Source organism: Oncorhynchus clarkii, chromosome 31 (genome assembly GCF_045791955.1).
Source record: "Oncorhynchus clarkii lewisi isolate Uvic-CL-2024 chromosome 31, UVic_Ocla_1.0, whole genome shotgun sequence".
NCBI classification, from domain to species: Eukaryota; Metazoa; Chordata; class Actinopteri; order Salmoniformes; family Salmonidae; genus Oncorhynchus; species Oncorhynchus clarkii.
Genome location: NC_092177.1, coordinates 29,363,263 through 29,375,795, shown reverse-complemented (window position 1 = coordinate 29,375,795; position 12,533 = coordinate 29,363,263). Strand labels below are relative to the sequence as shown.

At 43.8% G+C, this 12,533-nt stretch overlaps 1 protein-coding gene across 3 annotated transcripts in view; it reads left to right on the top strand.

The window, feature by feature from the left end:
• The window catches only part of LOC139390497 (phospholipid-transporting ATPase IG-like), a 73,413-nt gene that overhangs the window by 46,977 nt on the left and 13,903 nt on the right, over nucleotides 1-12,533 (top strand). For all 3 annotated transcript variants that reach the window (XM_071137625.1, XM_071137626.1, XM_071137627.1), the window contains 15 exons: nucleotides 155-352; nucleotides 1,277-1,447; nucleotides 1,905-2,116; nucleotides 2,246-2,317; nucleotides 2,425-2,498; nucleotides 2,590-2,693; nucleotides 2,949-3,130; nucleotides 4,583-4,849; nucleotides 5,090-5,267; nucleotides 5,535-5,637; nucleotides 5,735-5,880; nucleotides 7,860-7,919; nucleotides 8,749-8,876; nucleotides 9,035-9,236; nucleotides 9,321-9,424. In XM_071137625.1, coding sequence (XP_070993726.1) covers nucleotides 155-352; nucleotides 1,277-1,447; nucleotides 1,905-2,116; nucleotides 2,246-2,317; nucleotides 2,425-2,498; nucleotides 2,590-2,693; nucleotides 2,949-3,130; nucleotides 4,583-4,849; nucleotides 5,090-5,267; nucleotides 5,535-5,637; nucleotides 5,735-5,880; nucleotides 7,860-7,919; nucleotides 8,749-8,876; nucleotides 9,035-9,236; nucleotides 9,321-9,424 — 2,201 coding nt within the window. The remainder of the gene's footprint in view (nucleotides 1-154; nucleotides 353-1,276; nucleotides 1,448-1,904; nucleotides 2,117-2,245; nucleotides 2,318-2,424; nucleotides 2,499-2,589; nucleotides 2,694-2,948; nucleotides 3,131-4,582; nucleotides 4,850-5,089; nucleotides 5,268-5,534; nucleotides 5,638-5,734; nucleotides 5,881-7,859; nucleotides 7,920-8,748; nucleotides 8,877-9,034; nucleotides 9,237-9,320; nucleotides 9,425-12,533) is intronic.

The window sequence follows — 12,533 nt, the reverse complement described above, 5'->3', positions numbered from 1 at the left end:
AAATAACAATTGTTTTAAACCTAACACCTTATGAGCCTAGTTCATTGACCAAGAGTCATAATACACCGATGACATTCAGCACAGCATTAACAGTGTGAGCCTGTGGAAGTGTTTTAACCCGAGGTTCCATGTGTTCCCTCCTCTCTCCCCCCAGTACCTGAAGATGTTTACTGACTTCCTGTCGTTCATGGTTCTGTTCAACTTCATCATCCCCGTGTCCATGTACGTGACGGTGGAGATGCAGAAGTTCCTGGGCTCCTTCTTCATCTCCTGGGACAAGGACTTCTTTGACCCCGAGATCCAGGAAGGGGCTCTGGTCAACACATCCGACCTCAATGAGGAGCTGGGACAGGTCAGGGTTTAAGCATGTGTTGATAAGACCATAACCACTTCCCCGAAGGAGCGATCTTTGGTCATGGTTACCCTAGTTTACATGCCAGACTCCCACTGAAGTGTTACATACATTTGGCCAGATATCCACCCTGTATGAATACTTTGAAAAGGCATCCTATGTAATGTACTGTAATGTATCAGTTACCCAGTCATGTTAGATCAGTGATTACCTCAAGGGGAAGAGGTACAAACAAGGCCGTAGGTGTTGATGGGCTACGTTTACACAGGCAGCACAATTCTGATCTTTTGCCCAATTATTGGCAAGAAAATTAAATCAGATTGGTTAAATCTGATTTAATTTTCTTGCCAATAATTGGGCAAAAGATCAGAATTGTTGCCTGTGTAAACACTGCTATAGTGGTCCAGGGCTTCTTTGCTCTTAGCCTCTGTCTTTGGTGGCGTGAGATGACCCTAAACCCAAATTAGCAACACCTCAAATTCCACAATATGAAATGGTCTAACTGTGCCTGATAGGACTTGACTGACTGCCTTCCCGACGTCTTTTTACTGAACCGCCAAACAGTGGCGTCGTAGATCAGTCACGTTCGGCTTGCCAGATGATTACTTCAATTAAAGGTGGTGATTCGTTAAACTAGATTTATGCGGTGTAACTGTCAGGGATTAATTGCCCATTGTTATTGTTCCCAGCCATTAATTGCAGCAAGTGTTTTGTTTTTTTTTACGACCCTGGAAGAGAGTCTCATGCTTGATTCTCACTACAGGGCCAGAACCGTACTGTAGTGAGTCGTACTGTGCTGGCTAAGATGTCTTCTATTCCAGCATGGTACCAGCCACTATGTTAGATGCCTCTCCGTCATGGCTCGGCTCAGTAGTGTGAGACAGGTATTAGTCTGACCCTGCAGTTTCACCTTGTCTCCCCTAGGTGGAGTACGTGTTCACGGACAAGACGGGCACGCTGACCCAGAACAACATGGAGTTCATCGAGTGCTGCATCGACGGCTTCCAGTACAAGTACGCCGACTCAGGCACCGAGCTGGACGGCTTCTGTGTCACAGATGGACCCGTGAACATTCTGCAGCAGAAGGCTGGCAGGGTGGGTGACTGTCACAAACTGGTTGTCTGCACCCTCAGTTATTCCAGTCAGGCAGGCCAACATATATGGGTATCAGATGGCCCAGAGTGCTGGTGGAACCACGGAGATCACGCTGTGTTGACATGATAACAAGCGCCACACGTTTGTACTCTGGCCTGATAACATGTTGTGGGTGCTACCCAACCTGTTCCAGAACCAGTGTGATTTAATGGGTCCGGCAGTTTTACTGTCTGTCTGCTACCGGTGTTATTGAATCCTATAGCGATGGATGTTGTTAGGTAGTGTTAGCTGTTACTAGGTCATATCAAAGTAAATACTAGTGGTGTATTCATTTATTATATTCATTGAAAAACGTTTTGCAATGGCGAAAAGTTAAGGGAGGTCCATCCCTGTTTCAGCCTGTTTGCAATTGGTTCTTAATGAACACACCCCTGGTAAGTATGTCTGTGTTTTTCAGGAGAAGGAGGAGCTGTTCCTGCGGGCTCTGTGTCTGTGCCACACAGTGCAGGTGAAGGAGGCTACGGGTCAGGGGGATGGAGTAGCAGACGGTGTAGAGGACCAGGTGGACGGCGTCATGGGGCTGGATGGAGAGACGGTCGGGCCTGCGGACCTCGGGGGCTTCATTGCCTCCTCACCCGACGAGGTGGCACTGGTCAAGGGAGCCATGAAGTAAGGGGCAGGGCCTGAGCATTCAAATCAACTTTTATTAATTAGTCAATCCATCAAATAAGGCAATCAACTTTTATAAGGGGAGTTGGTTTGTTGAATCAGAACATCTCACTTTGTCGCCATCTACAGGTACGGTTTCAAATTCCTTGGTATGGAGAGCAAGAACATGAGAGTGATGAACAGAAACAACGATGTTGAAACGTAAGTCATCGTATGACAAGTTGTTAAATACATGAGTTTTACTAGTCTTTTTTTGTCATATAGAAAGTTCTCATTTGTTGGCTTCACATTGGCCTCTGAACTTGTAGGTACGAACTGCTTCACGTGTTGAACTTTGACCCGGTGCGAAGGCGTATGAGTGTGATAGTCCGAACCAAATCAGGTAAGGCTGCAATTACCTCCCACGTCGCTGCCTTGTCTCTGCCCTGTGTTGACTCCTGCCCCTAACCTGCCTGGCTGTGTTGGTTGCTCAGGGGACACCATGCTGTTCTGTAAGGGGGCCGACTCCTCTATCTTCCCCCGTGTCAGGCAGGAGGAGGTGGACAGGATACGCATGCACGTGGAACGCAACGCTACGGTGGGTCACAGCCACCCCATCTGTTTCACTAACTTGTGTTCATACAATGTTAATAGTCTGTATGTTCGCGCGCTTATGTCTCACAGTACCCAGGGAGGCTGCCGTTTTGTGTTCATATAAGGTTCATGTTCCCGTTTATTTGCAAAAGGCACATTGAAAATGTATTGTTCTCACGTTCAGAAACCACATTTATCAACGGCGAGTGTGTGTGTGTGTGTGTGTTAACGTACTATGTGTGTTTGTGCTACGCGTCAGGAGGGCTACCGGACGCTGTGTGTGGCCTACAAGCTGCTGAGCAGGGAGGAGTATGACCAGGCAGACACGGGGCTGAGGGAAGCCAAGCTGGCCCTGCAGGACCGAGAGGAGAAACTCATGGCTGTGTACAACCAGGTGGAGACCGGGATGAGCCTGATCGGCGCTACCGCCGTGGAGGACAGGTGGGCGGACACGGTCACGTCAGGGTTAACTCATTTCTGCGTCCCAAATGGCACCCTATTACTCATATAGTGCACTAACCCCAAGGGCTCTGGTCTAAAGTAGTGGACTGAATAGGAGGCCAATTGGGGGTACAGCCTTTAGAAGTGAAGCCATAATGTGTTGAGGTAAAACCCTGCGTGTGACAGCTCTACAATATGAGCTGTCATACAGGCGCATGCGCCCACCCGACTGTCATGGAGAGCATGACACTGAAACAAATGATTGGTTGAAGAAAGACTCTCTGTTGTATTTCTTCAATGTAAAGTTAAGAGTCCTGAAACCAAAGAGAATGTAGGAAATGTAGGATTGAGTAGCACATTCCGTTTTGACACAAGTTGAGTGTTTTGTTGTGCACGCCAGTTACATTGTTTTAGTAACTTGTTACCAACGTTTCTACCGTGTATAAAGCTGCCCATTTAAAAATACATGCTCTAGCAATGTGAAATATATTATTAGACAACGATCAAAGTATTGGTAGAGTATAATCACATCATGTAACCTAGCTCTGTCTGAAGTGCCGCGCTGTTTCCTTGTTGAAGTGCCTGTGTGCATTACGCAGGAGGCAAATTAGTCTACATGTCATCGAGGAATTCATTGGATGACGGGAATAACCAAAGTCATGAATGATCTCAGGGGTGAATTATTTCATGAATGTGCATTGGGACTTACAGTAGAAGTTATGGCACAAGTTATTGAAGTGTGTGTGTTTATGTAAAACTGTTTGGGATAAACATTACTGTTCAAAAGTTTGGGGTGACTTAGAATGTCCTTGTTTTTGAAAGAAAAGCACTTTTTTTTTGTCCATTTAAAAATTACACCAAATTGATCCGAAATACAGTGTAGACATTGTTAATGTTGTATATGACTATTGTAGCTGGAAACGGCAGATTTTTAATGGAATATCTACATAGGCGTACAGAGGCCCATTATCAGCAACCATCACTCCTGTGTTCCAATGGCACGTTGTGTTAGCTAATCCAGGTTTATCATTTTAAAAGGCTAATTGATCATTAGAAAACACTTTTGAAATAATGTTAACACAGCTGAAAACTGTTGTCCTGATTTAAAGAAGCAATAAAACTGTCCTCCTTTAGACTAGTTGAGTATCTGGAGCATCAGCATTTGTGGGTTTGATTTATTCAAGTCTTTGTCAACGTCCTGTTTTCTGTACAAAGTTTATTGCCCAATTAGTCCTGCAATATTGTAAATGAAAGCCTCGAAGAGAGGTGAGAGGTGAGCACCAGAACATCCTGTCTCCTCACTGTCTCTGATCCACCGCTTCAGTTACTGCTTCATCGACTGTCACACACACACTGTTTGTCTTACTTCCTCATCCCTCTCGTCCCATCAGTCATTCTCTGATACACAACCCTCATCACTCCCCCCTTTTCTCCTCCTCCCTCTTACGCCAGGTTGCAGGAGGAGGCAGCCGAGACCATGGAGGCCCTGCAGGGAGCAGGCATGAAGGTGTGGGTGCTGACGGGGGACAAGATGGAGACGGCCAAGTCCACGTGCTACGCCTGCCGGCTGTTCCAGAGGAGCACAGAGCTGCTGGAGCTGACGGTGCGAACCCTGGTGGACCTGGGGAGGAAGAGAGAGGAGCGCCTGCACGAGCTGCTGCTAGACTACCACAAGAGGGCAGTACAGGACGCCCCACCGATCAAGGCTGGGGTCACCAGGTCAGTACTGAGTCCAGGGTTGGAGGTTGAAAGGAGTTTGTTGCCACTCCTGCTAGTTGTCAATTGATAACAATTGGTAGTAAATTATGTTTTGAAGGTCAGACCTACTCCTCTCCCAGAATTCTAATTGATGACGTGAACACAGCTGTGTACCTGGACTGGATTTGTGGTCTGGTTTTGCTCTAGTTCGTGTTCTTGGGTCAAATCTAAACCCGTCTCTGCATTCTCTGTCCCTCCCAGGAGCTGGTCTTCAGCGAACCAGGACTACGGCTTCATCATAGACGGAGCCACTCTGTCCTTGGTGCTTAACTCCTCTCCAGACTCCAACTCCAGCTGCTACAAGAGTCTCTTCCTCCAGATCTGTCAGAACTGTACCACTGTGCTGTGCTGTCGCATGGCTCCCCTACAGAAGGCCCAGGTGAGTGACGTCATAGGCGCTTGCTGTTAGATCAAGTAGATTAACTGCATATGGCTATTGTAGTTAAAGGCGAACCAGTGTGACAGTTAAGGGATCGCACAAAAGTTATCATGTCCTTAAAAACCACTCTGTAATTCAACACATTACACCTGGTAATAATATGACAAATGTCTGCATCTGTGATCTGTGCATTTTAGTTTTGAATGCAGAACCCAATTGGGATTTAATTCAAACTCTGTCATTCCTTTTCCGCTCTCTCTCCTATAGATAGTAAAGATGGTGAAGAACTGTAAAGGCAGCCCCATCACCCTCTCCATCGGAGATGGGGCCAACGATGTCAGTATGATCCTGGAGGCACACGTTGGCATCGGTAAGACTCGGGACCTCGGTAGACCACCAAAGGCATTAGGCAGTGCCTTTTCTATGTAACATTACATTAATATTTTCCCTCGTCCTCCCTGTCTCAGGTATAAAGGGTAGGGAGGGTCGCCAGGCAGTGAGGAACAGTGACTATGCCATCCCTAAGCTCAAGCACCTGAAGAAACTGTTACTGGGACACGGGCACCTCTACTACGTTCGTATTGCCCACCTGGTGCAATACTTCTTCTACAAGGTAGGGGGCAGCACATATATTTGAGCGCCCAAACAGTACTGTGCTGGTTACTGAGGATCATGATGAGGTCATGGTTTGGAGCTGTAACACGGAAGTCTGTGTTTCTGCCAACCGAAGAGCAGTAGATATGCGGGAGTGAGGTGTACAATACATTTAACTCCGTTTTTCACAATTCCTGACATTGAATCCTAGTATAAATTCCCTATCTTAGGTCAGATAGGATCACCACTTTATTTAAAGAATGTGAAATGTCAGAATAATAGTAGAGCGATTTATTTCAGCTTTTATTTCTTTCATCGCATTCCCAGTGGGTCAGAAGTTTACATACACTCAATTAGTATTTGGTAGCATTGCCTTTTAAATTGTTTAACTTGGGTCAAATGTTTCAGGTAGCCTTCCACAAGCTTCCCACAATAAGTTGGGTGAATTTTGGCCCATTCCTCCTGACAGAGCTGGTGTAACTGAGTCAGGTTTTTAGGCCTCCTTGCTCGCACGCACTTTTTCAGTTCTGCCCTCACATGTTCTATAGAATTGAGGTCAGGGCTTTGTGATGGCCACTCCAATACCTTGATTTTGTTGTCCTTAAACCATTTTGCCACAACTTTGGAAGTATGCTTGGGGTCATTGTCCATTTGGAAGACCCATTTGCGACCAAGCTTTACCTTCCTGACTGATGTCTTGAGATGTTGCTTCAATATATCCACATAATTTTCCATCCTCATGATGCCATCTATTTTGTGAAGTGTACCTCCTGCAGCAAAGCACCACCACAACATGATGCTGCCACCCCCGTGCTTCACAGTTGGGATGGTGTTCTTGGGCTTGCAAACCTTCCCCTTTTTCCTCCAAACATAACAATGGTCATTATGGCCAAACAGTTATATTTTTGTTTCATCAGACCAGAGGACATATCTACAAAAAGTACAATCTTTGTCCCCATGTGCAGTTGCAAACTGTAGTCTGGCTTTTTTTATTGCGGTTTTGGAGCAGTGGCTTCTTCCTTTCTGAGCGGCCTTTCAGGTTATGTTGATATAGGACTCGTTTTACTGTGGATATAGATACTTTTGTACCCGTTTTCTGCAGCACCTTCAAGTTCCTTTGCTGTTGTTCTGGGATCGATTTGCACTTTTCGCACCAAGTACGTTCATCTCTAGGAGACAGAACGTGTCTCCTTCCTGAGCGGTATGACGGCTGCGTGGTCCCACGGTGTTTATACTTGCGTACTATTGTTTGTACAGATGAACGTGGTACCTTTAGGTGTTTTCCCATAATGTCAAGCAAAGAGGCACAGAGTTTGAAGGTGGGCCTTGAAATACATCCACAGGTACACCTCCAATTGACTCAAATAATGTCAATTAGTCTATCAGAAGCTTCTAAAGCCAAGATATCATTTTCTGGAATTTTCCAAGCTTTTTAAAGGCGCAGTCAGCTTAGTATATGTAAACTTCTGACCCACTGGAATTGTGATACAGTGAAATAATCGGTCTATAAACAATTGTTGGAAAACTAACTTGTGTCAGGCACAAAGTAGATGTCCTAACCGACTTGCCAGAACTTTAGTTTGTTAACAAGAAATTTGTGGAGTGGTTGAAAAACGAGTTTTAATGACTCCAACCTAAGTGTATGTAAATTTCCGACTACAACTGTACACAGCCAAGTCTTCTGATGCCGATAAAGGACTGTGATCAAGCTCATGTGATTTAGCTGACACCCGGACACCAAAGCTCTTCACCAAAGGTCATATCTGTCAGTGGAGGCTGCTGAGGAGAGGACGGCTCACAAAAATGACCAGAATGGAGTCAAGGGAATGGTATCAAACACACGGTTTTCATGTGTTTGATATCATTCCATCCGCTCCCTTACACTCCATTCCAGCCACTTATGAGCCGTCCTCCATTCAGCAGCCTCCATTGATGTCCGTTGCCTTTTGATGTCCATTGCCTAACCTCGGGCTCTTTCTCCCACACTCTTGTTTACAGAACCTCTGCTTCATCTTACCTCAGTTCTTGTACCAGTTTTTCTGTGGATACTCCCAGCAAGTGAGTATTGGTCTGGGCCCTGCTGGGGCTCCCCCTCTCTGAAGTTCAAAGATGCTCTAAACATGAAACGGCAGAGTATCCCATTGAACCGCAGCACCTTCTCCAGTCTACGCCCATACTCTTCCCCTCTGGTTGGAATGACCCCCACCCCCCTCTCCTCGATCTCCTGGAGTGGCTGCAGTATGATATATATATGACATATAGTACATATCAAATTGTATTGTTCACATACACATATTTAGCAGATCTTATTACAGGTGTAGTGAAATGCAACAGTGCAGTAGTATCTAACAATTCACAATAATACACACATCTAAAAGTAAAATAATGGAATTAAGAAATGTTTAAATGTTAAGACGCGCATTGACTAAATTAGTATATACATATGATATTCACATTATATACAGTGTGACTAGTACATTGCCTTGGATACACCAAGTAATTCTTGGCCGTATTAGCCTATGTGCCAAATGATTTATTAATTTGGCACATGTTTAACTCTAGCAGGAGGTGATCCACATTTTCACATCTGAGTATACACACTAAATTCTGATATATAAATAGTCTCTCAGTAGCTCTGTGAAAAATATGCCCCTCTCAGACCTGCTCTCTCAGGTCCATCTGTGTATGTATGTATGTATGTATGTATGTATGTATATATATCTCTATCAAAGGATGGGTTGTTGCATGTGGGCACACGGCAACGGGCTTGAGGCTATAGAGCCCTCTTGCTGTGTAGCTAGTGTGTGTGCGTCTCTCCTCTCCGTGTAATTAACCCCTTGGTTCCCAATCCCTCCACTCCCTTCCCCCTCCCTCCCGTCCTCCCCAGCCTCTCTACGACGCAGCCTATCTGACGATGTACAACATCTGTTTCACCTCAATGCCTATCCTGGCCAACAGCCTCTTGGAGCAGCACATCTGTATGGAGGTCCTGATGGACAACGCCGCCCTCTACAGGTAGGACTGGGAACTAAACTATTCATTCTGCACCTACGTAGAGAATGCACAGGCTTCTCGTGTGATTAGGACTAGCCAGGTAAGTGGTGTCAAAGTCTTTGTATTCTTACGGTCTCCCCATCCTCCCTTCCTGCCCTCTTTTCTCCCTCTCTCCTTAGGGACGTAGCAAAGAATGCCATGTTGGGTTGGGGGCCCTTCCTGTACTGGACACTACTGGGGGTCTACCAGGGCCTCTTATTCTTTTTTGGGGTCCGCTTTCTCTTTAGTAACCCCGCCCTGCAGGATAATGGCCAGGTGTTTGGGAATTGGTCGTACGGAACGATTGTTTTTACTGTCCTCGTTTTCACTGTGACGCTGAAGGTAAAACACATTATAACTAAATTGTGTTATTTGAAGTACATTTTTAGACCAATGATAACACTTGTCTTCTCTTTGTGGTTCTAGCTGGCTATGGACACTCGCCATTGGACGTGGATCAATCACTTTGTCATCTGGGGCTCGCTGGCCTTCTACATGTTCTTCAGCTTCTTCTGGGGTGGGATCATATGGTGAGTACTGGATTTTCTGGTGCGTACTTCAATTAGGGCTGACCCCATTTAGTCGACTGGTCGATAGGCTGTTGGTCGTCTGAGATTTCTTTAGTCGAGCAGTCGCAAAAAATAAAAATGATAATCTTGGTGTACAAGACAGCTGTCTGATTCGCGCCGAGTGGACTGATCCATTGCGGGGATGGCAGTCCATTCTAAGACGTGCTACTGAAATTGTATGTGGTTATATTTAAAAACAATGGTGTAACACAGATGTTGGTGTTGAGAACAATGTGGCGGAAGCAGCAGTGGAGTTAGGAGATGAGGAAACAGCATTCACCTTAATTGTCTAAGAAAAGTGAGGAGAGCAGAAACCACAACTTAATTAGGTCTATAATCAATAGCCTAACTGTTAAATGTGCCTGGCTTTATACATCACCCACATACACTACCGGTTAAAAGTTTTAGAACACCTACTCATTTTGCTTTATTTTTACTATTTTCTACATTGTAGAATAATAGTGAGGACATAAACTATGAAATAACACACGTGGAATGATTTAGTAACCAAAAAAGTGTTTAAAAAATCAAAAATATGTTTTATCGTTGAGGTTCTTCAAATGGCCACCCTTTGCCTCGATGACAGCTGTGCGTTTAACTGTTCCAAATTGTCTGAATTTGTATATTGAAAAAAGTAAAAATAACCTTCCTTTATCCTTGATCTCGTCGTTGTTATTATCATTGTTATATTAAGTAATGTCATTGTCATTAGTAGTCTTAGTATAGCAGCCTTGCGTAAACACCACCCAGCTGTAGGCCTAAGAGCGCATCCTGTTTAGGCAATACCGTAACTTACTTAGGCCTATTTCAATACTTAGTGCCTTTGGAAAGTTTTCAGACCCCTTGACATTTTCCATATTTGACTTTTTTAAAGTATATTTCCTCAGCAATCTACACACAATACCCCATAATGACAAAGCAAAAACACGTTTTTAGAGAGATTTGCACAAAAAAAAGATGCCTTATTTACATAAGTATTTAGACCCTTTGCTCTAAGATGCGAAATTGAGCTCAGCTACTTCCTGTTTCTATTGATCATCCTTGAGATGTTTCTACAACTTGATTGGAGTCTACCTGTGGTAAATTTAAATTGATTAGACATGATTTGGAAAGGCCCACACCTGTCTATATAAGGTCCCACAGTTGACAGTGCATGTCAGAGCAAAAACCAAGCCACGAGGTTTAAGGAAGTGTCCGTAGAGCTCCGAGACCGGATTGTGTCCTCAGACTGGTGCGAAGGTTCACCTTCCAACAGGAGAAAGACCCTAAGCACACAGCCAAGACAACGCAGGAGTGGCTTCGGGACAAGTCTCAATGTTCTTGAATGGCCCAGCCAGAGCCCGTAGAACCCAAGAAGACTCGAGGCTGTAATCGCTGCCAAAGGTGTTTCATCAAAGTACTGAGTAAAGGGTCTGGATACTTAAGTAAATGTGATATTTCATAGAAATAAATATAAATGTATATTTATTTATATATATTAGTAAACATTTCTAAACACGGTTTTGCTTCGTCATAATGGGTTATTGTGTGTAGATTGATGAGGGGGAAAAAATGATTTAATCAATTTTAGAATAAGGCTGTAACCTAACAATGTGGAGAAAGTCAAGGGGTCTGAATACTTTCCGAATGCACTGTATATAGGCTACTGTATCAATCGTTTATTCGTTCTTGTCATCACAGCATTCAAGTCATTCATGATTTGAAATGCAATCAAGCATTTTAGTTTTAAAATAAAGTGACAAATGCATAATCAACCTAAACAATAAATAGGCCTAAATGAATGCATCTGTTTTAGTCTTTGCTGTAATAAAGGCTTTACGAATTTGTTTTACAACCGACTCGTTTATAATTTGTTGTGTTTACATAGTTTGAAACGATCAGAAAAAGTTACTGTAATGTAGCACCATCTATTTGGCACACATAATATGCATGCAGCATTTGCTCCTTACCTTATTTTTCTTGATCTTCAGTATTTTGTAGACATATTTATTCTACTAATCTGACTTCCCCTTTACCTCCTGAGCAACCAGTAAACATTCCCCGTTTCGAATTTGTCACATTTTTTGCTGTTTCATTGTTCAGAGTTTCTACCCAATTTATTGACGTGATTATGATATGTTGTAGGTCAGGCCCTATTCGTCATGTGCAGCATACGTGTGACGTTACAAGAGCAAAGGTTGAGGCCAAGCGAATAGGGAATGTTTTTCCTAAACAAATTTAAGGACTTTGATAACAACTTTTCAGTCAGAAATGGTTATAATTGTTGCAGCTTCAGCAACACAGACAGCACCATAAACATCTTTTGGTGTTCTGTGGTGGTCGCTGCAGCAGGGAGGAGAGTGAGACAATGGGTGCTAGTCACACAGTCACTCGCTGTCTTTATTTTTTTGGTGACAGCGCAGCGAGTCTGAGCCAGGCGCAGCACAATCAAATCAATTGCGGTCGGACTCCCTCTAGTCGTTTCTTAATTATTTCATCAGTGCACTTAGAGCTTCAGAAGCTCAGTGCATATAGTTGATTTGATTAAAACGCATAGGATGTGTCTACAGTGGGGGAAAAAAGTATTTAGTCAGCCACCAATTGTGCAAGTTCTCCCACTTAAAAAGATGAGAGGCCTGTAATTTAGTGGAGTGTGACTGTTTGAGGTTGTGGACAGGTGTCTTTTTATACTGATAACAAGTTCAAACAGGTGCCATTAATACAGGTAACGAGTGGAGGACAGAGGAGCCTCTTAAAGAAGAAGTTACAGGTCTGTGAGAGCCAGAAATCTTGCTTGTTTGTAGGTGACCAAATACTTATTTTCCACCATAATTTGCAAATAAATTCATTAAAAATCCTACAATGTGATTTCTGTATTTTTTCCCCCCATTTTGTCTGTCATAGTTGAAGTGTACCTATGATGAAAATTACAGGCCTCATCTTTTTAAGTGGGAGAACTTGCACAATTGGTGGCTGACTAAATACTTTTTTGCCCCACTGTATATGAAAAAATACACATTTTGAAATTGAGGCCAATCGATTGGTCGAAAGAACCGATGGCTCTTGTTCAGCCAATATTTTTTTTAAAGAT